The 23,343-nt window shown below is 41.7% G+C and overlaps 1 protein-coding gene across 4 annotated transcripts in view; it reads left to right on the top strand.

The window, feature by feature from the left end:
- HS6ST3 (heparan sulfate 6-O-sulfotransferase 3) overlaps nt 1-23,343 on the top strand; it is a 316,757-nt gene that overhangs the window by 259,863 nt on the left and 33,551 nt on the right. Inside the window, exon 3 of one of the 4 annotated variants that reach the window (XM_074911453.1) lies at nt 6,940-6,957. The exons of the other annotated variants lie outside the window; for them this stretch is intronic. Coding sequence (XP_074767554.1) covers nt 6,940-6,957 — 18 coding nt within the window. The remainder of the gene's footprint in view (nt 1-6,939; nt 6,958-23,343) is intronic. 4 annotated transcript variants of the gene reach the window in all.

Below are 23,343 nucleotides of genomic sequence, written 5' to 3'. Positions count from 1 at the left end.
CTGGTTTAATTTAGTTCTTTCATGTGTATAATTTATAATCCAGATATTAGACTGACAGGTGCCTATTATTTATATTCACCTTGACACAAGCTTGTTCTGTGGTTATAATGAGATAGTGCACAAAGACCAAATTTGTATTATAAGGTGGGTGCAGAATTCTTCATTCACTGGTTGTACTGTGCCATCTTAACATTTTTAATTTAAATATTAAGAAGTGCACTGGGAGAAGGTGGGCCAAGGTGCCAAAATACAGCACTTGATCCAAACTGTCTCAAACAAATCATGTACAGAAGACTCCTTTGCATCCTAGCAGGGACTAGACCTTTTCAGTTCATGAGGTAGCAGGTAACTGCTAGTGAGTAGAACAGCAGCCAGGCTGAAGGACTTTGAGGTTTTCACTTACCCAGGTCTCTCTTCTGCCAGCACAGCATTGCTGAGAGGTCCCAAAATTTTAAATTCTGTGTGGAAGCATGCTCTCAGTCTTTCTTCGACCTTTTTCTAGCACTGCCCTTCCCTCCCCAAGGTAGTCAGTCCTGCTTGTATTGGCATGTATGAGCTGTTTTGCAGAAGTGGTGTAACATGCCAAATTTGGTAACACCTCAACATACATGTGCTTCTGACACTAGGGTAGCAGCTAAGCTGTGATTTCTTGTTCCAAAACATCATCATGTTCAGACTTTTCCATAAAGTGAATTCTAAATTCTTACATGTGAACTGGATATTAGGAAGAATGGAGATTTTTTTTTTTCCTCTAACACTGACTCTCCAGGAGAAAAAAATAACTTTGTGCATGTACTAGTCTTTGAAAATCTCAGCCCCAAATATTCAAATCTGATTAAATCGTGAGTACTGAAATTATCATATGAAAGTATGGCACTGCTTTAGTGGGATATCATTCTGCCAGCTGTCAATATAGTAACATAAACTGGTACATATAATTTGGTATTTCATTATGTAAAACCTGCTGAAAGAGTTCCTCTGGGTCCTTCATGTTACAAATTTGCTTAAGCTGAGTTCCTCCTCATGAATTTCAGGCTAGTGAATTCCAGTTATAAGAATTATGTATGACACAAACCCTGTTTAATAATTGTTTTTAAGATTCAAGTTGTAGTTCCCTGCCCTGGTGAAGGTTTCATATATTGCATCTTCAGTGGTGAAGGAGTCCATTTGACATTGTTTAGTCTTTATTGGGAACGATACTGCATCAAAACAAGAACTTTTAGAGTTCATGATGCAGTGCCCTTTTTCATATTCCAGAGAAATAGGTCTTTTAATCTCACAGTAGGAAAACAACTGATTGAGATTTAATGTCATATACAAGGAGCTGCACAATGTGCTAGTTATTTGTCAATCTGATAGAAGAGCAGAGGAGTTTGCTTCCCTTGATTCCAGCCATGCCATATTTTATGACTGACTTTTACTTGTTTTACTCATTCCAGATAAAATCTGTCATGATTATACATCAGAAAACATTTCATTATTCCATCCATGAGAAATAACTGTAGTCAGTGCAGAAGCAACAGATTGCTGCCTCTTGCAAGCTTTATGGAAGTGTGTGGTAATGGGATCGAGTAGCCTGGATCGATAGTTCTCTCTAGTAATACAATCCGCTGTCAGATAACTTCCAACAGCTTCACAGATTTAATGAACTCCCTGGGTTGATGATAAAAATATAATGTAAGGAGGAAACTAAAACAACATCATGTATTAGATATAGCCCTAGGCAACATTTTATGACCATCTTTTCTTCAGTTGTATATTTTTAATTATAAAGCCAGTATGCATCAAACACTGTCCTGAAATTCTCCATCAGTGAAATTCATCTTGCTCTTCTGAAGTCAAGGGTAAGGAGACTTCATGTAGGGAAGTAAATGAGAATTTCAAGCTCTGCGTTCACACCACTTTGGTGGTAGTATTTCAGCCTGTGGGCTGGAGGAGAAGCCATTTCTCCTTATGTCCTCTTTGGGGCCATTAAACTCATTTGGAGGAACATTCCTTGTCTCCTGTACCCCTCTGCCCCATCCACAGTAGGATCTTAATTCCCACAGGTTTTTTGGAACTGAGGAAGTCACAGAAAGAAGCATGAATCTGTGGTTACCCAATCAATGAGAACAAGTGTCTGAACTGCTGCTAGAAATATTGTTTAGGACTGAAGAGTAAGTAAAGCCTTAGGAAATTAGACCTATTGTAAGGAGTGTACTACTAATGTGTTGGGTTTGTGTGCGGTGGGGTTTTGGTAGAGGGGGGAGGGGGCTACAGTGGTATCTCTTGTGCGAAGCTTCTGGAAGCTCCCCTGGCTCCCAAGTCAGACCCACCTCTGGCCAAGGCCAAGCCCATCAGTGATGGTGGCTGCGCCTCTGTGAAAAATTTAAGAAGGGGAACCTGGAGAGGAGGAGTTGTGAGGGAAACACCTCTGCAAACACTGAGGTCAGCTGAAGAAAGGACCAGGAGGGAGGGGGAGGTGCCCCAGAGCAGTGACCCCCTGCAGCCCATGGTGAGAGGTCAGGCTGTGCCCCTGCAGCCCATGGAGGTCACTGCTGGAGCAGATGCCCACCTGCAGCCCGCGGAGGACCCACGCTGGAGCAGGTGGCTGTGCTTGAAGAAGGCCACGACTCCATGGGAAGCCTCTGCTGGAGCAGGCTGATGCTGGGAGGACTGCAGCCCCCAGGAGGGACCCATGTGGGAGCAGTTTGCAGCCCATGGGAAGGACTCACATTGGAGAATTCATGGAGGACTGTATCCCATGGGAGGGACCTCTCGCTGGGTCAGGAGAAGAGTGTGAGGAGTCCTCCCCCTGAGGAGGAAGGAGCAGCAGAAACAACAGGTGATGAACTGACATTAACACCCATCCTCTGCCTCACTGCTCTGCTTGGGTGAAGGAGGTAGAGAAATCAGGGTCAAAGCTGAGCCCAGGAAGAAGGGAGGGGTGGGGGGAAGGTGTTTTTTTTAAGATGTGGTTGTACTTCTCACTGTCATACTCTAAGTTGATTGGTAAATTAGTGGTGGTGATAGTGTTCAAATTAAATTGATGTTCTTTCTTCCCAAGTCGAGTCTGCCTTTTGCCTGTGACCGTAACTGGTGAGTCATGCCTCCCTGTCCTCTCATCAGTCCCTGAGCCTTTTGTTACATTTTGTTCTCTCCATCTCACAAAGTGGGAAGGAGTGAGAGAGCGGCTCTGTGGTGCTCAGTTGCCCTCTGGACTTAAACCACAACAACTAAGAAGCAAACTGCTTAGCTAAGACACTGTATAGCCTTTGGAGTAACCTTAAGTGTGCTTAGGTTTAAGCACAATTACACAAGAGATAAGGATTTTTGCCTATGATAAGAAGGTGGAAAGTTATGTGAATATCTTGAAGAAACATTAGAAGTTGCTGTCCTCCATAGAAGAAGGTCAATAAAAACTTGCAAGTGCCACACAATAAGACTTTTTTTTTTTCAGATTTTCATCCAAGTAAATAGCAAGTCTCATGCAGATCTCGGACATGACACAATGCTTTGTCTAAAAGTTAGGACAAGCAAATGCAGCAGCAGTGTGACCTCTGGACAGCCCTGCAAATGAAAAAAGAAAGGGACATTGTGACAGTGTTACTAGATTTCTGTTGGGTGCTCCTAGATTTCCTTTCCATAGTTCCTCAGTGATGCTAAGCTCTGTTATTCTCGTGCTTGCTGTTCAGCCTTCCTTTGCTCCTTTGTAGTGTTCGGAGTGTGGCATCCACCTAGGTGCTGCTGCCAAGCCATAACTCAGATGGTGCCAATGTCCTGGTAGTGCACTCTTGAAATAGACATTTCCTTGCATATCTGGACTTAATCCATTTGATGTGCTTGACCCCAGGGGAAAAGGTAGGGCTTATTCCTTTCTCACTGAGTGGTCAGAAGGATCGAAGTTCAAGGCACTGTTGGAGAATTTAGGTGTAGGTTGGCATTTGTGGCCAGGCCTTGGACCATGTGAGACCAAGTTACCTCCAGACGGGCAGTGATGAGGTAGTCCAGGAACCATAGAGGCTTCCTGAGTAAGATTCATATCTAACAGGAGGCCAAATGGAGATGTGTCCTTTCTTGAGCCAGCTTCACAAAGAACAGTAGATCTCGAAAATGTATTTGACCCAGATGCTCCAAAATCCACAGTGTCTCATCTGTGCATCCCAAGCAAGCCCCATCCCCACCGCTGCAGCTTGGGAACAAGGGGGACCTCTGGACACCCACAGTGGGGGGAGTTGCACAGGAGGTGGCTGGCCCTCTGCTCCATCTGTCAGGCTGACAGTGGCCATGAAAGAGAGAAGGGTGTTTATGCCTGATACACAGAAGTGCCAGATATTTCTTCCCTGAACAGTCTAAATTTTGGCCCATTTCAAAAAAACAAAGTGCTGCCTGCACCGAGTTATTAGAGGCACAATGTTCATAAAAATGTTGACACTACTTACTATCATATAGGCTCGATTGGTAACATTAGTGGAAAGAAGGCAAAATTTATGTAAACAATTGAGTTCTGTTAGAATTATTGAAAAAGGGAAATATCTCCAAAGCAATAAAAGCAAGAAATATTTATGACAGTACCAGAATTCGTGGGGAAATGCTGCTTTAAGTAAACAGAAAGTATGTTGTGTGTTCTTTTACCCTGCTTTTTACAAATCAGAAGCTTTTAAACCAAACCAGATCACACTCTCCCCTAAAAGTGAATTCTTTCCTTTTGGCTTAGATACATTTCCTAGCAGAAAAAAATGGAAACAGGAACAGAAGATTGGGGTGAATGTGTAAACTGAATTCTAAAATTCTCCTTACATAATTTCTTTGTATGATCCAGGCTCCAAGAGTTGCCAGATGTTTTTATAGGAATCCTTTGTATGTTGGCCAAACAGCACTTCATGAACACTGTTAGACCTAATAAGTATTTCTTAAGCGGTCTGACTGCTGCTTGAGCCACAATTTCTGTTGCAATTCATACTTGTTCAGCTCTAGAATGTATCATCTTAGTGACCTGCTGCTTCTTAAAAGAAAGAAACCTCTCATAGCGTCGTTGAAGACCACTGAGATTCCTCAGTGTTAACTGCATTTGATTGACCTTGAGTCATTTTGAGAGTTGACTGGTCTTTTCATGGGACTTAATTTGAAGGGACATTGGTTTATGTTGCAAAGAGCTTGTTGTTTTTGAAACATCTTAGGGGAAGTAGGCATATTTTGTTCAAAGAGGGAGAAGGAACCTGTGAGCTGAATGTAATAAGCTTTTAGCCGAATACATTAAGCTGAACATAATTGATTAATATGTCTTTTGGGATATTGTATTCCAGTATTTCCATAGGAATAGAGAGATTTCTTTCAAAAATGAGGGTCTTCCTTCTGGGACTATGAGCTATTTGCTCTTTACTGGCCCACCAGCTTGGATGGGGAGTGATGTACCTTCCTTGCTGAAGTTCCAGTCAACACAGGGATGCCAGTTAAAGAATAACACACAAGCCACCTCACAGCTGTGCAGCTTAATACTGCTATTGCAGGCAAATGGACATAATGCCTTCTCTAGGACACAACTTGAAGCAGTAACCCTTTTTTTCCTTCTCTTTAACATCTCTTTCATCATCATTTTCTATATTACATTTTTATCAGTCTTCTCTTTCTGTGTCACATAGAAACAGTTCAATCAGTTGGATAACATGACCATCTGATCAGCTTAAGTAAGGAAGCCTACAACACATCTACCTTGTGCTTGCAGAATGCTTTGATCCATTAAGCATCAAAATGTAAATTGTACTTCTTCACAAATATTTAAATATCTCTGTATATATAAACTGATAACAGTCATGTGCCAAAGGAGAAACGAAGTTGAATAAATCTACTTATAATGGCAAAAGTCAAGGAAAGTATCAGTCAGTGACACACTGATAAAACTACAACATGCGACTCAGTCTCATGAATTGCAATTGTTTCCTGTTAAGACCTTTACAGAAAGGCACAATTAAGCCTATCTGAAGAGCTGTGGAATAACTTTCCTAGCTTTAATGAGCAAACAGAAGACCCAAAGGGAGGAGACATGAGACACGACTCTCAGGATTACTCTTGCCCCAATCAAATCATCCATTGCTGTGGTCTGGAGGAAAACTGTTCTTGAGCTTTTATCAAATTAAGCAAGAGCTCCTGGAAGTGTACATTTTTTTCCTCAATGTTTAATCCTGTTTATACCTCCCTTTTAAAGTCTTACTCTCACTAGCTTCTTAAAGCACATCAATAGCAGAATTGCTCATTGCTCATTGTAACTGTCTGAAATATGTTTTTAATATATGTTATCACTTTCATTTACACAGAGCAGATATTTTTGATCACAGTTATCCCTGCAGTTCCTTTTGTGTAATCACTTGCAGAATTAATAATCTTTTTCAGTTCAGAGATCCCAAAAAGTCAGGTTTTTAGTTCATCTTGGGGGAGATGAACTTCTTTAAGGTGAAATTTTGTTAGCTGGTCCTGGAGCCTTACGTGATTTTTAGTAGCCAGACTTTTGCTCTTCTAACTCTTCTACAGCAGTCATTTTTCATAAAGCTTACCTTTGATTTTGGCATGCTTTCATTCTTACAGTGCATTCTGAAGCAAAACTTGGCAACAGCTGTCACAACCTAATGAACAACATCCCTGAATATCAAAATGTAGCACAGAGCTCTGTGAGTGTGGTGACTTGTTCCCAAGAAATGTCAGCTCTTTTGCTATGCAGCATGTAGCAAATACAGTTTATGCAGCTATCTCCCAATATGTAACTGCTAGTCTGCAGCCTAAAAACAAGACATACTTTTATAGGTGACAAAAAGCAATAATACTTGGCTGAAGTATTAATGGATGGAAATACCACCTCCATGTACAAAAAGTCAGTGTTCTGCTGATACCAGCATTTTATAAGAGACAACTTGCATGTTTCTTTTTGATGATTTTCTTCTCATAGCCCTGAGGGTGTCTATAGAGAAGATTAAGACAAAAGAGGTTTTTGATGGCAAAGCAAAAATGCAATCTGCCCCACCTTTCCAGAGTTTTTCACAGAGGAACCTTTATGCCCCAGTGCCCATGTCCAATTATACTAATAGAATACCTAAACCATGCAGCTAAAAAGAGAATAATTTGGAATTTACAAAAACACAAAAGAAAAAAACAAAAATTGTCATTAACAAAAACGCAGAAAGTTTTAAAGCAGCAGGCTTGGCTGAATTTCACTATACTGAACAGATTTGCTAATTGTATTTTATTAGTTCAATCTTGTTTTCTTAGAATGAAAGATTAGCAACAGTTCTTTTTTTTCTTTCCCTGTTTGGAAGCAGGAGCTCTCCTAGGAGCTCTCTCCAGACAAAGCCATATTAAATAACAGTTTATGAGAGTGGATTGGATAAAATTTGGAGATGATTGATGACATGATTGCTACTGGTTGTCTATGGGATGTCTCAAGCTTTCAGCTTTTCTGCTGGGAGTTCCATGTGTAATACTCCTGCTACATAGATCTCAGCAAGGCAGCTCTAGAGACCCACAGTGTTTAAATGTCCCTTTTAACAAGAATATTCATAGTGCACTGGAGATAGCTTTGCTAGAGCTGAGCCTTTATGGAAACATCTGTTACTCAAATTTTGGTTTGGTTTTTGTTTGGGTTTTGTTTGTTTGTTTGTTTGTTTTTAATCAAAGTATATATGTGTATATACCATGGCAAAGAGTGAAATCCTCTTGATTTTTGATAGATCTGTCCCACAGTATGATGTTCAAATGTAAGCATCAACTCTGAGCATAGAGTGGGCAGGAAAATGCAATATTCAGCAAAAGTGCTAAATTCCATTTGAGATAGTGCATACAGCTGCCCTCAGACCATGCCATAACTCTTCTAGTTTGGACATTACGTATGTCTGTGGCTAACTTTGAAGCTTAGTGCCTTTGTCCCAAGAATTAAAATAGCATATCTGAAGGTGTGCTAGCGCCTGTCTAGTTTTAACTGATCACATTATAGTCTCTTTCAGGGAAGAAACATTTGTGGAGAGTAGCTGTTGCCTGCTGTAGTGCGGCAGAGCAGGGTAGATACAGAAGGAGACCAAACTCAGAAACAGCAGTATAAGGATATTCTAAGAATCAGTGGGAGCTTAAAGCAAAATAAACTTGGAGTCTTCCCTGGAAACACATTTGCAGGAAACAGTGTAATACTGTTCATCAGAGAATATAGATTCAAAAGGAAGTGTTTGCTGCTTTTGGCTGTGGCTCCTCACTGAAAAATCAGGGTACTTAATGCAGAACTGAAAGGATGAGAATCAGAAATTTTGTAAGGTTCCTGCTTTGTTGTATTTTTAACGTTTAGGAAATGACACTTCCATTAAACAATTATTTTTGTGAAGCATACTTTGCAGTTCAGAGCTTAAGGACTACCTTTTTGGCTTTCAGGACAATTATAATTACTGTAAAAAACCTCATTGTAGTGATTAGCTTTTTATCAGTGGGACTCAAAGCACTACTTAAAGGAGCTAAGAGTCAGTATCCCTGTTTTGTGTGTAGGAAAGAGTAAAGAGATGATGAAGAGACTGGTAAAGGACAGCTGGAAGAGTACAACAATGGCCAAAATAGGAACAGAGCAGAGGACCAGCCTCATACATTATTCAGGAGTCAGTTCTTCCTCATTCTTTGCTTTCTAATGATGTTTTCTCCCTAGGATTAATATTCAGGTTATATCATTTAGTTCTTGTTTTTTACTGACATAGAGAACTGCCTAGCATAGGTTTTATATTTAATACAGGACTTATGCATCTATTTAAACACTGAGCAACTGTCTTCCCTTGAAGGCCAGTGCTCTTTACCCAGATGTTTATGTGCTGAATCAGACATTTACTACATCCCTAATGCATAACAAAATGATCTATTGGGTTGTTCCCTTTCCATGAAGATGACTATGGCAAAACCAATATAATAGTTTGGTTATTTAGACTGATGACAATTAGCAAGTCAGTTTTGTCTGACAAAATTAATTTTCCTTGTGCTATTCTGTTTAAATACAATAGATGTTAGTAATCCAAATGTATCTCACCACCAACTAGGCACAGATTAAGCCATCTACTACCCCCAGAGAGTCATTCAGATCATTGAATCTGAATTGTCTTTTAGAGATGTCTTTCCTTTTCTCTTGAGTGCACAGACAACTTGTGGTGACCAGTACCCAACCTTGTGTGTCTCAGGAACTCCAGACTAGGTAGGAAAGGCCTTTTTGGCTGTGTAGGGACAAAGAACATACCTCCCTTTTTGTACGCATGGTTAAACTTAACAATAAAAGGATATGTCATCATGTCTTCAGTAGAGGATACTCTAGCAGGTAGAGTTGCTGAAGCCTGGGTGTGCACAGGAATGAACTATACATGACAATGCTGGTTTTATACGATGTTCTACAGTGTGTCCTCAGAATGGGGAGATCTGACATGTTGTTTGAAAAGGTCACGTAAAACCTATAGGCATTTGGCAATTATTAATATTTATTACTTGTCTAAAGAAGTTTACATGCAGGTACTTACTCCTTAAAGGTTGTGAGCTGTGGCAGATAAAACTGATAAAGTTCACATTCTTATCTGTTTTTTCCTTCTTACAATTTATTCTGTGCACCGTTTTTTTCTAGTTTTGCTGAACAATTTGGAAGTGAGGGAAAATTATATTACTATTATTATTATTATTATTATTTGGAGCTACACAATTATACTATTAAGGTTAATGATGCCAGCAATTAAAAGGCATCTAGTTATTTGGAAACTGTCAGTTGGGACAAATTGTTCTTTAATGTCTCTACACATGGATTACTTTGATGGGAATGTAGGAAATCGGTAGGTCAGTGCAATATTTCTTGTTGCTTTGTGCTGTCAGGAAGCTTTCCCTGCTGTCCTTGAAAAGTATTGTAGGAAAGTATAAACCGCATTACACCACCCCTTATCTTTCTTATGGGTATTAGTTACAAATATTCTCATTAACTCTCCGTCAATGAATTATGGACCAGCTATTTATGGTACAGAATTATAAATTGTCTGGGACTGTTTGTGCTCACGGGTTTCTGGCTCCGCAATTTGCCTTGTTTTTACAAAAATGTTAGTTGTAAAACATGTCAGGATTTCTAGGGATGAGTGACTTTGTCATGTACGTGCCTCCCAAATAAAATTTTCCCTTTCTGTAAGATATTGTATTGCTTGAAATCTTTTTCCTCATGGAAAATAATTGCAAATACCAGGCCAGTTGCCTAGCTGTGCTCATATGGAGCCAGAACTCCATATGCAGCCAAGAGGGAGGAATATCTGTAAGCTCAAAATTTGGCAATCACTAGTTTTGATAAAGTCCATGGTATTTAAAACCTAGGCAGGAACACTGTTGGTTTTTGCCATTCCAAGCTCTGGTTTGACTGTTCACTAGACATCCCCCAGTGAGCATATGTAGTGATACCTGCGGTGCATTTCCCTAGAAGATTGTCAGGTTTACTTTGGGCAATTAGATGTGACATTAGCATCTAGAGTATTGCTTGTATTCCCTGTACTTAGTAAAGAGAACAGCTGATTAATACTGATAATATATTGAAATGAACACATGTGGATGCACAAGTACATACAATTATCTAGGGAATAGTTGACATGATTTTATGATGCGACTCTCATGCCAGCTAACAATTAAAGGTTAAAAAAAAAAATATTTCATTTGTTTCTAGTCTCAAAGTGATAAACCACAATGAAAGATCAATGTCTTGATCTAGGAAATATTTGTCATGTTTTGAACCCAGAGGGCAACTAAGCACCACGAATCCACTTGCTCACTCCTTTTCCCTCAAGGATGGGAAGGAGAAACTAAAGCAAAAGGCTCTTGAATCAAGATAAGGACAGGGAGGGATGATGTACCCATTATGGTCATGGGCAAAAGACAGACTCCTTAAGGGAAGAAAAAAAACATCAATTTAATTCAGACACTGACAACAACACTTAACAGAGTAGGATATGGAGAAGCATTACTAAATCTTAAAAACAACTTTCCTCCCACCCCTCCCTTCTTCCCAGGCTCAGCTTTGCTCCTGATTTCTCTAACCTCTCCCCACTAGCAGCACAGGGGGCAGAGAATGGGGGGGTGCAGTCAGTCCCACTGCTCCTTCCTCCACAGGTCAGGGACTCCTCTCACTCTCCTCCTCACAACTCCAACTCTTTGTCCCATGTTCCCCTTCTTAAATACGTTATTGCAGAGGTGCAGCCACTGTCACTAATTGGCTTGGCCTTAGTGCAGAGGCGGGTACGACTTGGAGCTGAGGGAGTTTCAAGAAGCTTCTCAGAGGGGGCCACTGCTGTAGCCCCCTCCACTGCTTCCAAAAGCCCTGCCACACACAAACCCAACACAACACTTCAGGTGAAAATGCTGTTTAGATGTTTGAAGTTAAGAACAGCATAGGAGAAAGCACTTAAAACTGAACTGAAAAATTTTACCCATAGCAGCAATAGATCAGTATGCCACAGCTAGATGCTATCCTACCCACTCTGTGCAACTACTAGCAAATAAAAAAAAAACAAAACAAACCCAACCAACACAGCAAACCCCGAACCATATATTGCACTTTATTTTCAGTACAGGTGAAATACAGAGTTTAAGTGGGCATGCAGATGGTGGTCTTGGAATTAGAGCAGTTCTAATGAACTGCTGGTGAGCTTCAGTGAGAGCCTATGCAGAGCACCTAACCACAAAGACTCATCTTAATTTACCTACTGGTAGTAAATGGGATACTTGCTGAAACTGCTCCATTTCTATGTTCTTTTAAAGGTGTGAAAATATTTTATTGATTTGTCCTGCAAAGCAGAGAAGCTAGAATGGAATGGAACCAAATGCAGAACGATTTGGAGTAGTTAATTTTTTTTGTTATACCCTGTTTTAGCTTTCCTGCCAAACTTTCCTTCTCTTTAAAGGAAAATAAAATCTCACTAAGGAGTCTTATACTCAAAAGTAGTTTCTTTTAAGCAGTGAAAAATGTTCTTTAGAGTTTTTATGTTTGATGCAAATACAGATCTAGTTTTCAAGCAGCTCCTTGAACTAGCTCAAGTCTGAATTTTACAAGATATGAAAAATCCTTTGACTTTTAATAAGAAATTCTAAAAATGGTTTCTTCTCCAAAGGCTAGAAAATGTAAACGATTGATTCATTTCTGTTTTCCTAAATAATTACGTAGTTCAACATAATTATCCAATGAATATTGTTTATTTAGTCTTAATATTTAATTGCTCATGTGAAATAATTATGCAGGTTTTTGCAACAACTTCGAAATCTGTTTAGGAAAATAAATACAGTAATTAGAAATTAAAAGTCCTGTTGCTTGGTATAACAACTACATCAGTTTTAAGCAATAAAGTGGCGCTAAGCTTTGTTCTTTAATTACTATTATTATTATTTTTTTTCTTAATGTGTATGTGCCCCATGCCTATTTCCTGCCTGGGGCATCACATTTGCAGAAGCTGGTTCTGAGACTATCTCCAGCCAGTTTTGCATGTACACTGTGGTGAATAGTTCATAAAGAACCAGGTGACTGATTACACTGCTAGAATGAAAGGGTAAATGAGAAAACATTAAACTAACCACAGGAAACCTAATTATAATCAAAATTGAGTTATATTTGCTCCTCATTTCTGAAATATTTTTGGCATGGGAATTATTTCTGCATCACTAACTGTAATTTTTTCTTAAGTATATATAAACCTTTTCACAGTTGCAAGTTTCAGCATCAGATGGGAGAATCATCTCGGGCAAAGGTTCAGATGCAAAGCAACTAATTCTGGATGCTGTAGGGTCTCTCTGCTCGATCTGTAACAGTACTTTTCACAGAATCACAGAATCATCTAGGTTGGAAAAGACCTTGAAGATCATCCAGTTCAACCATTAACCTGACACTGACAGTTCCCAACTACACCAGATCCCTCAGCACTATGTCAACCTGACTCTTAAACACCTCCAGGGATGGGGACTCCACCACCTCCCTGAGCAGCCCATTCCAACACCTAACAACCCCTTCTGTAAAGAAATACTTTCTAATATCCAGTCTAAACCTTCCTTGGCACAATTTGAGGCCATTCCCTCTTGTCCTATCACTTGTTCCTTGGTTAAAGAGGCTCATCCCCAGCTCTCTGCAACCTCCTTTCAGGCAGCTGTAGAGGGCGATGAGGTCTCCCCTCAGCCTCCTCTTCTCCAGACTAAACACCCCCCGTTCGCTCAGCCACTCCTCGTACGACCTGTGCTCCAGACCCTGCACCAGCTGCGTTGCCCTTCTCTGGACACGCTCGAGTCATTCAATGTCCTTTTTGTAGTGAGGGGCCCAAAACTGAACACAGGAATCGAGGGGCGGCCTCACCAGTGCCGAGTACAGGGGTCAGATCCCTTCCCTGTCCCTGCTGGCCACGCTATTGCTGACACAAGCCAGGATGCCATTGGCCTTCTTGGCCCCCGGGGCACACTGCTGGCTCCTGTTTAGCCGGCTGTCAATGAACCGCCCCAGGTCCCTCTCTGACTGGCAGCTCTCCAGCCACTCCTCCCCAAGCCTGTAGCGCTGCTGGGGCTTGTTGTGGCCCAAGGGCAGCCCCCGGCATTTGGCCTCATTGAAACTCCTGCAGTTGGCCTCAGCCCATGGCTCCAGCCTGTCCAGGTCTCTTTGCAGAGCCTCCCTACCCTCGAGCAGATCAACACTCCCACCCAACTGGGTGTCATCTGCAAACTGACTGAGGGTGCACTCGATCCCCTCGTCTAGATCATCAATAAAGATGTTAAACAGGAGTGGCCCCAAAACCGAGCCCTGGGGGACACCACTCATGACTGGCCGCCAACTGGATTTAACGCCGTTCACCACAGCTCTTTGGGCCCGGCCATCCCGCCAGTTTTTTACCCAGCAAAGCGTGTGCCCTTCCAAGCCACTAGCAGCCAGTTTTGCCAGGAGAATGCTGTGGAAACGGTGTCAAAGGCCTTGCTAAAGTCAAGATAGACAACATCCACAGCCTTTCCCTCATCCAATAAGCAGGTTGCCCTGGCATACAAGGAGATCAGGTTTGTCAAGCAGGACCTGCCTTTCATAAACCCATGTTGACTGGGCCTGATCATCTGGTTATCCCACAGTTGTCCTTTCTCAAGCACAATTTTGAATTCAAATATATGTATGGGGTTTGGATTTCCCAGCATAATGGGTTCAGATCTGAACTTTGTAACTTGGATGGAACTATGTTTTAGGTGCAGGAAAAATAGTTATGTAGTATCATGATTGTGACCCCTACCAAATTAGTATCTGTCAAGATCCTAATGAAATCTCCTTCATTTAGGTAGAGTGTTTTTAATGAAGCAGAACTAAGCTCCAGCTAGATAGCAAAGCAGAGGCTTCTCTATCCATGCTCAACACAACACCAAAGAGCAGTAAATCAGATGTGGTGAACTTAGGGGCAATTGTGTGTCATAGGTACAGAAGGTTTCTTAGAGATACTGGTGGACATTGACTGTGGGAAGCTTTTCCTAAATGGCTTCTGAGTTACTGCACTCAAGACTGCGATGGTAAACTCTGCTCAGTAGTGCTAACCGAGCATGTTATAAGGCAGATGAGCAATGTCACTCTGACATTCGTGCTCAAAGTATCTAGACTTAACAGCTTGGTCAAGCCAACGTAGAATGATCAACAGAAATAAAAGGGCTTTATCTAGGATGTGTTAACTCATGTGTGAGTCCCCTTGCCCCTGCTAACAGCAGCATCTGTTTTGTCTCAGCCAAATTAAAACCTCAGTATTTGTTTTTTCAGGGAGTGAATACTGCATTGCATAGAAAGATCATTTCCTGGTGGGAGGGTTGAGGACTGTCCCGATCCAGTGTTTGGGGAGGTTTCGATACAATCCCAAGAGCGAGATTAAGACACAAACTAGGTCAAATACCGTATACTCAAAATAGGTTTTTATTATTAAAAAAAAGAGGGGTAGCAATAGGACAGGATAGAAGGAAAAGACGGAAATAAAGAAAGGATGCGGGATAGGGCTGCAAGAATGGTCACCACCATGGATCCAGCGGCGCCCTGTTGGTCCTCAGTCTTCAGTTCTTCGGTGATGGGTGCACACGGATCAGGCCTCAATGGTAGATGCACAAAGAGCAATATTTTCTGTTGCCTTTTTAGGTTCACCATACCAGCTGATCAGCATATCTGCTCGCCTTCAGTTTTTTTTCCTCTGGTGCAACAGGTTTTGTTGCATCTGGCTTCAGGACAGGAACGTTTCCTCATATCAGTTCATCAGCAATGCATGCATGGGGTCTGGCCTACACAATAGAAACACAAACGGCTGCAGGATGGGGCCAGCTCTGTCCATGTCTGCCCCTTTGAGGCTTGTCTAAAGAGTCTGGACAATGCAACCGCCAAGAAGTGGAGAGTGCATCCCTCAATACACTCCCGCTTCTCTGGGCAGCATCCCCCAGACCAATTCACAGGCCACAGCAGCTTCTCTTGGAGATTTGCACAGACACAAGCAAGCTTTGAGACAGCCATGGGACATTTCAGTCTCTCACAAGGACCCACAGGCATCCTCTTTTTCTGATGCATGTGTGTGGAAGAAGGGATTGACTATCTACCTTTCCAAAAACTGAGGAAGGTCTGTGTGTTGGTTTAGGCCCTGCCAGGACCGGAGACCACGTTGCCGTTGTCCCTCCCCCACCCTTGGACACAAGTAGGGCACAAACCCCGGGTTAAAATAAGACGAAATTTAATACAACAGTGTGATAAACAATCTGAACAACAACAGTAACAATGATGACAACAATAACAGTAAACAAGACAAAAGATATACAGAGAAATACCACAATAGTTACGGACAGCTCAGTTGCTTGTGATGTTCCCCGCCACCAAAGCCACAAAGGAAAAAGCTTCCTGTGCTGCCTTGCTGGACCTGACCTCAGCATGGTACGAATAACCCGGCTGGAGATCCCTTCCCCCTCTCTGCTGGGGAAACTTAACCCTGTCCTAGCTGAACCAGGACAGTCTGATAGCAAGTATTGCCACTCTCTGTGCTCCCCTGACCATAGAGAGACCTTCCATTTTGCAGTCCAGGAGGTTGTAGGGTGCTCACTAGCAAAAACCCTGAGGGCAGCTGATCTGCATGGACATGGGCCACTAGCAGTTTCCATTTGTGCGGGAGGTTGGACACTAGCCAGGCTTATCAAGAAACATATGGGACTCTGGCACCCTCAAGGGCATCAGGGTGCGACCCTTGGCTTTCCATGCAGAGGATAAAGCTCATCCCAGGAGAACAAGAATCCCTGTCGATGGAGGGAACACAAATTCACGTAACACTGTGCCTGCACTAAAAGATAAATCAAGCTTTGCATTTTTAGTCTGCTGCTCCTTTCTCTTTAATTGCTTTTTAGTCAGATCTGAGGATGCTTTCATTAATTTTGAATCCCCTTGGAAATGGCTTGCTAAAATCTATGAACAGTGTGTAAGAGTAGACTGTTCTGGTCTGATAAAAGACAAAAAAATCACTTGCCACCTGCACATTTGTATCAGAGGTCACTGAAGAGATTGAATGCACTTCAGTATCTTCATTGAACTTGATACCACTTTTATATTTCCTTGTTCTGTCTGTTAAGTTTCAGGGGAAGCCAAATTCCTCCACTAAGGGGAGCATGTGAAGTAGATGCCAGTAATAAGACTTGAGCCAGAGGATGACAAGTGAGCTGAAGAAGCCCGGCAGCAATGCTTGTAAGAATAGTGTGTCAGGGAGATCATTTTAAGGCTGTTATTGATTAGGGGAAGATGAATGTGTCTTTTAATGGTATTCTTTGGTGTATCATTGATCTTCATAGAGCCCTACCAAGCTGCCTTCAGGTGCTTCATTGAGAGCACCATACGTCGTAGCCTGTGGCTGTGCAGTGATAAATTACATGGCACAGAGCTGCTACTGAGTGCTTCCCTCTCCCTTCAGGCTCTTCACCAAAAGCCTCCTTGCTGCACTGGCCCAGCAGCAGGCTCCCGCTGAACTTCACTTGCACACAGCTTCTCTTTGTTTTCTTACATCTCTGGTAGGACTGATCAGTCTGCTGTGGTGACTGAATAAAACTTCTAAATTTTAGTTAGGAAGTAGTAGGAAAGCAGCTTGTTCCTTCTACACAGTTAATTGCTTGGAAGGTATGTTTTCTGCTGGTATTTGTTCTCACATAGGCAGGACATACTGCAAAACAAACATTAAGATTACAGCTGTATCGGTTGCCTGGAGGGATCAGGGCTGATCCCCAATATCATGCTTGACCGCTTCTCTCGTGGTGAGAAGGTAGCATGTTCCTGAAGGCAATCACAAGCAAGAATGGCATCCAGTACTAGATACTGCACAAAATTTGTCAAACAGATTATAAGCAGCTATTTGAAATTTTAGTATGTTTAAATAAAACCCAATTAAAGAGTATTTTAAACTTTGTGAACCATAATTATTTCTGAACAGCACTTTCCTTTTATCAGGGGAAGTTTTGTGTTTCATGTGGCACAAATAAATAAACATTGTGCAGAATGGCTTTGTGAAAAATCCATATTGCGGAGTTAAAATAATGTGATCATATGCACTTTTTCTTGTTAAGACAGCTGGGTAACTTGCATGCTGCAATTTAATGCTTCTTTATGCATAGTAAAAATTCATGCCAGCGGTTTGATAACCAAAATGTTTTGTATTGTTTCTTGCCATGACATACAGTGAGACTGTTTCTGAAAATCTGGTAGTTGAGTGCTGTGCATATGGAGAATATTAACTATGCATGTATTCTACATTTCTTTTTAAGAAAAATGTCAGATTTTTTTCATAATTTTTGTAATCTTCATTCTAATACATCAACGAGCCGCCACAAATTACACAGATGTGTTTATTTGTACATAGTTTGCAATAATGTAGCGTTGAGACATACTCTTTCTAGAGAGAATGCATTTAGTATGAATATACTCAAATAAAACTTTTCTTACCTATGAAAGGCAATTAGGTGTGAAGCTCCCGGGAACATCCTATTGAGTTATAGTTAATGACTATGAAAGTATCAGGAAGACTTAAAAAGTGTTAAACTGTTTTGGACAGTCTATATTCATACTCCAAGGTAACTTACTGCGTTGCAATTAATTACTTTGGAGTCTAAGTGAAATTAAGGAGGCACTCAAAATATTGTACACTTCTCCCTTTTTAAATTTTAAAATATAATCCCAGAGTTTAAGAAAAAACTCATAATCTCTATTAAAAAAAAAACAAACAAAACACATTAAATTCACTTGGTTAATTGATTTAAAACTTTCAAAAAGTGCAGTTAAAGAAACGTTTTTCTCGTTGTTGAGAAAAGCATGCCATGGTTCAGGTGTTATTTAAGTGTTTCAGCTCATCTCCAGGTGAGGAGTAATCTCCATAATGATTTTTGGTGGCTCATGGCAAACTGTGCCTTTAACACAAAGGCATAATAATTCTTCATGAGATTGAAGACGTTACACTTAATATACATTAAGCATGTATATCAGGGTCTCCACACAGTCTGTGCCAGAGTGGCTCAGGTTGGAGTGGCACCTCCTTCGTGCTGGTTCCTCACCAGTTGCAGTTACGCTACAGGATTACCCTAGTGGTGAGTGATTGAGGCTTGAATTTGTTGATAGCATCAGAGTCTCTACTTTTTTTAAAAAAAAGTTTTTTTCTGGCTGTCAAACCTAGTGAGAATAGCCATGGAAGAAAGGACTTGAGTTTGACTGATGAAGGCCCTTGTCATATACTTCCATCCAGCCTTAAAAAATGCATTTGAGAGATAGGGATGGTGGCATCTTTCTCATTTCAGTGTCTGTCCTGATGCTTGCCAGTCTGGTCTGATGCTGCCTCAGCAAGGATGTGTGGGTTGAAGGAGCATGGCTGTCTTCACTGCTCTTGGCCATCACAACTTCAGCTCAGTTGAGGGAGAGTACTGGCATCCCGCCCCAGCACAGACCCAGATTTTTTTGAAAAAAAGTTTCCATTAGGGATAACATTACAAGTACAAAGCACTGTATTAATTTTGGATCTCTCTTACCTTTTCCAGTATTACTCAAAATTTAGATTGTCTTGAGTACCAGGGGACCAACATGATGGATCCGAGTGACTAATCGGACTGTCTTAGGGGCGAGCCTCTTTCTGACACAGCAGTGGCAAGACAAGCCCATAATACAGTGATACAGCCAGGGAGGCTTTGAAGGGGATTGCCTTGATGAGTGACTAATTTCTCTGATGTTCCTCCACTTGTGAATGGTTATCATGTCTCTTCGGGTGCCTCTAATAGCCTTGGCCATTGGTGGTAGTGTGGGGTGACTTCCCAGCCTGTTCTGCGACCTTGCAGTGGAGCTTTTTGGGAAGGAAGAAGTTTGCAGCTGCCTGAGGTCTTTTTCTATTCACCTTTTCAGCCAAAATATATTCAAAAGTATACATATTTCAGATTTTCCTCCAGATTTCTGCATTCCAGAGGACAAAGGTTTTCAGTGAAGGTAAACTCAGTTGCCTGGGAATAGCCCAGAGGCCCACTTGGTATCTCCAGATTTGTTTTAATGATGGGAAACAGGGGATGTTTCCCCTTTCAAATACTTTCTGAGTGTAATGACTGCTGCAGTCAGGACTCTCTCTTCTGAACTTATCTCATGTTTTTGTTCTATAAGGGTTTTTTCTCAAGAATGCCTCAACAGTTCAAGCCGCAAATCTGCAGTCTCTGGTACATAAGCTTTTCCTAGTGACACGTTTATTAATCTTAGTTGTACTGCATCTCTCCAGGTGGGCAAGTTTGACATATTTGCATTATCAATCTAATCTAAAGCTTTCTGACATAACCAGACTATCTCAGTGTCTCCCAAGTATTTAAAAGCAAAAATATTCTATTTCTTATAATTCTCTAGATGTGTTGAGTTCTTGTAATTATGAATTTTTCTGTGCTTATGTCTGCAAATGACACACTGAGGAAAAGCTTTGCTAAATTTTTAGAGATTGGCACGCATTTCATGACTATTCTTATCTCTGACAAAATAAGTAAGTAGATAAATAAAATGTTCAATAGTCCAGGTTTGCCTCTTGCATCAGGTTTGTCCCCTGCACTCATAAGCTTCCCCCTGTTAGGTGACAGTTTAATTATCCTAACGGGCGGTTGTGATTATGGAGTGCAAGGTGACTTGTCAGGCATCCAGGCATAATCCCGTGTGCATTAGAGAGAAATGCAAATATTAAATGTCAGTTCAGAAAGCTGAATCACACTACACACCAAATGGCTTGCCAGGGCAGAATGCATGCCTGAGTGGTGGTTCCATCATATCCTTGAACTTTTTCATCTTGTGTCTTCTCCAGACTGCCCAGTTTTACACAAGTGGAAAGCAATGCTCCTTGCCTACAGAAAACCTGCACTGACCTGGCCTAGAGGCAGCACATGTAGTCAGGGTCAAGAGGCTGCATGGGCAGCCCATCTCCAGTGATTCTTGGTGCCCTTGGCTTCTGTGGCTCCTCAGAGATCCCAGGATCTGTCAGTAAACCTACTGAATTAAGGAGTGGTGTCCCCATGTGGCTTCAAAACTCCGCAGGGTTTTGAATTCTTGAGAGTGTTGCCTATTTTGTTTTAGCCCATACCTCAGTCTTACTTGAATTTGGCTTTTGCTGGCTGTTCTTCCTGCAGCACCAACAGCATTTTGGGAGATAGCAGAAGCGAGTCTTTCAGAGGCCCAGCAGGATTTATTTTCCTTCGCTGTGGAAAGGAGACCTTTCATCTCAGTGAAAGTCTTCAGACCAAGAGCTGACAAAGAATAATCCCGAGTCCCAGCAGGATACCCTGTGCCTGCTTTCTCAACAAGCCAGTTCAGAAACAAATAGAAGGCACAGGTTTTAGGTTCAGCAGTGCTTTGTGAATTTTACAGGAACATGGTAATTTCTGAAGTTGTGATAATACTACAAAGTGGTTTAGGGTAGAAGGTAGATGTTGGTTAATCACAGAGCCTGTCACGACTAGTATCATTGGCATCTTTTTGGTTGAGAAGCAAGACAAGCAGGACACCTCAGGAAATCTACCCTCAACTCCTAAATATTGCAGTACTCCAAGTAGGACTTAAGACATCATCTCACAGCTCTGCAGAGCTCTCAGAGCTGTTGCTCAGTCTCCATCGTACTGTTTCTCTCAGTCACCAAAATACGAGGTGGATGTTTTCCTGATTCTCCTCTTGGCAGAGTTCTTGGCAGGATGCTCAGCCAGACTGGACGTGGGTGAACCCTGTGCCTGGGAGGATAATTCTGCACAGTGAGAGGTGGTATCTTCTCAGGACAACTCAGTCTGGATGTCTGTCTTACAAGGTGTTTGTGATCTGAAGGGGTTCTGTGCTCAGTTCCCGCGGCAGCAGGAGATGTGATCACTTTGCTTTGCAGTGACTCAGTTGAGTAAAAATCTTTCCTGTCCAAGTACTTCTGAATCAGCCTATACTTCTTTCACCAGCAACAGTCAGGTTTTCTTTCTTCTTTTCATTTTTCTTTTTCTTTGTTGGTGACTGCCCAAAACTGATTTTCACCTCTGTGGCAGATGCAGTGGTGGAAGCTGTATCTATTCCACCATGCCCATGGTAGGCAGTAGGGCAAGAAGACTATGTCTTGCTCATTTATGGGTATATTTTTAGATACGTTCACTGCGCATATGTGGGACTAGATTTTCCAAGGGGTGCTGGGTCCTTTGGAGAAGGATCAGCTGCCTGCTCTCAGCCTAGCCTCCCCGACGTGCTGGGGCTGGACTCCTGCAGCACCCATCAGTGCCGAGGGGTGCAGGGTAGCGCTGTGTCTGGCCAAAGGCAAAGGATTGTCTCCAGCGAGAAAGAGAGTTGATGGGACCACACCAGAGCACTGCTAGGTTTTACATGCAGCAGTGTTGTTTGCCCTTGTCTGTGAAACTGCACGGCCTCTGAGCTTGAGGAGACCAAAATCTACTGAAGTGGTGACCATGGGGACTTTGCATTGTCAGGCAATAATTTTCTCTCATGTAAGTAAGCCTGTCATTACTGGGTTTGATAGCTTAGCAATACAGCCAGGTTTTACGTGTCAGTTTGCAGATTTAGTATGCACACAAAAAGGACTTGAATTGGAACAAACTTTTCAGTGTTGGAAGCATGGAGGGAACAGGATGACTGGTCTGTTCTCCACCAGTCTGTGGTGAACAAGCTTGGGGCAAGGAGGGGAAATAGCTAATGCCAGCTCTGCTGTCTCAGCCAGCCAAGCAGCCTGTTAGCTAAGCTCCTATGCTTTTCTCCTAACATTATATAAAAACATACCGCTATGGCTGAGAATTTTTAACATCCAGTTGTGTGGCCTCTGCATACCTGCAATGAAAGGGAACAGAACAAAAGCGTATAAATCACTTATCTTTGTGATTTTATCAGAAAAAAAGTGCGAGCAGGTGTTCATGCCGACGTATTCTGGTCTATGACCTTTAGTTTAAAGATTTATTTTGCATTATTCCTTGCTTTACAGCTTTAAAGACATAGTAATGAGGTACGCTCTGTGCATCCTCCTACTCAGAGAATCTATATTGAGAAGTACAGCTGCAGCCAGCGGGGTGTTAATCACCACTTACCGACAGGCAGGACTAACACAGGCAATTGGAGAGTGTGGTAATTTTCTATAGGATGTCTGCTCTCACCATCCAGTCTTCCATTAATAGGGTAACATTTGAAATGCTCAAGCATTAGCTATTTTACCATGGAGAGTAGATTTATATAAACAAACATTATTCTGGGGTGAAATTAGCCAAGGTATTAAACTGATAAACGTGACTGTGAACAGTGCCAGCGACAAGAACACAGGAGAAATACGGCGGTCTTCTGTGAGCTACGGAGTAGCTCCCGCAGCCCAGGATGGTGGGCTTGGTAAACTGTGGGCTGCTAACGTTAGCGTGAGATTTCCCTGCACTCCATCAAGTTGAAAAGGGGTTTACTGTCTTCCTGCCTCTTGCTGCTGGCCTTGACAGTAGGGAGTTTCAGTGTCTAGCGTTTAGACAACTATCATTAGAATTGTGATTATTCAAGATAATAATTAAATCATTGTACTAGGGTCCCATCACAGTGTTGTCTCCTGCAAATTATGTCATCTTCTGTCTCTTCACAATTTGGTCCCTTGGTCAGGTTTGGATTTTTTTGAAAAAAAGTTTCCATTAGGGATAACATTACAAGTACAAAGCACTGTATTAATTTTGGATCTCTCTTACCTTTTCCAGTATTACTCAAAATTTAGATTGTCTTGAGTACCAGGGGACCAACATGATGGATCCGAGTGACTAATCACAGTAGGATAAGAGGTTATTACATCCCAAAGAATTATGAGTCTCATAAAATATTATTAAAAGTTAATGTGTTTG

Source organism: Athene noctua, chromosome 1, assembly GCF_965140245.1.
Source record: "Athene noctua chromosome 1, bAthNoc1.hap1.1, whole genome shotgun sequence".
In the NCBI taxonomy this organism is placed as follows: Eukaryota; Metazoa; Chordata; class Aves; order Strigiformes; family Strigidae; genus Athene; species Athene noctua.
The sequence above is the reverse complement of the archived record's forward strand: the minus strand, read 5'-3'. Positions and strand labels throughout refer to the sequence as shown.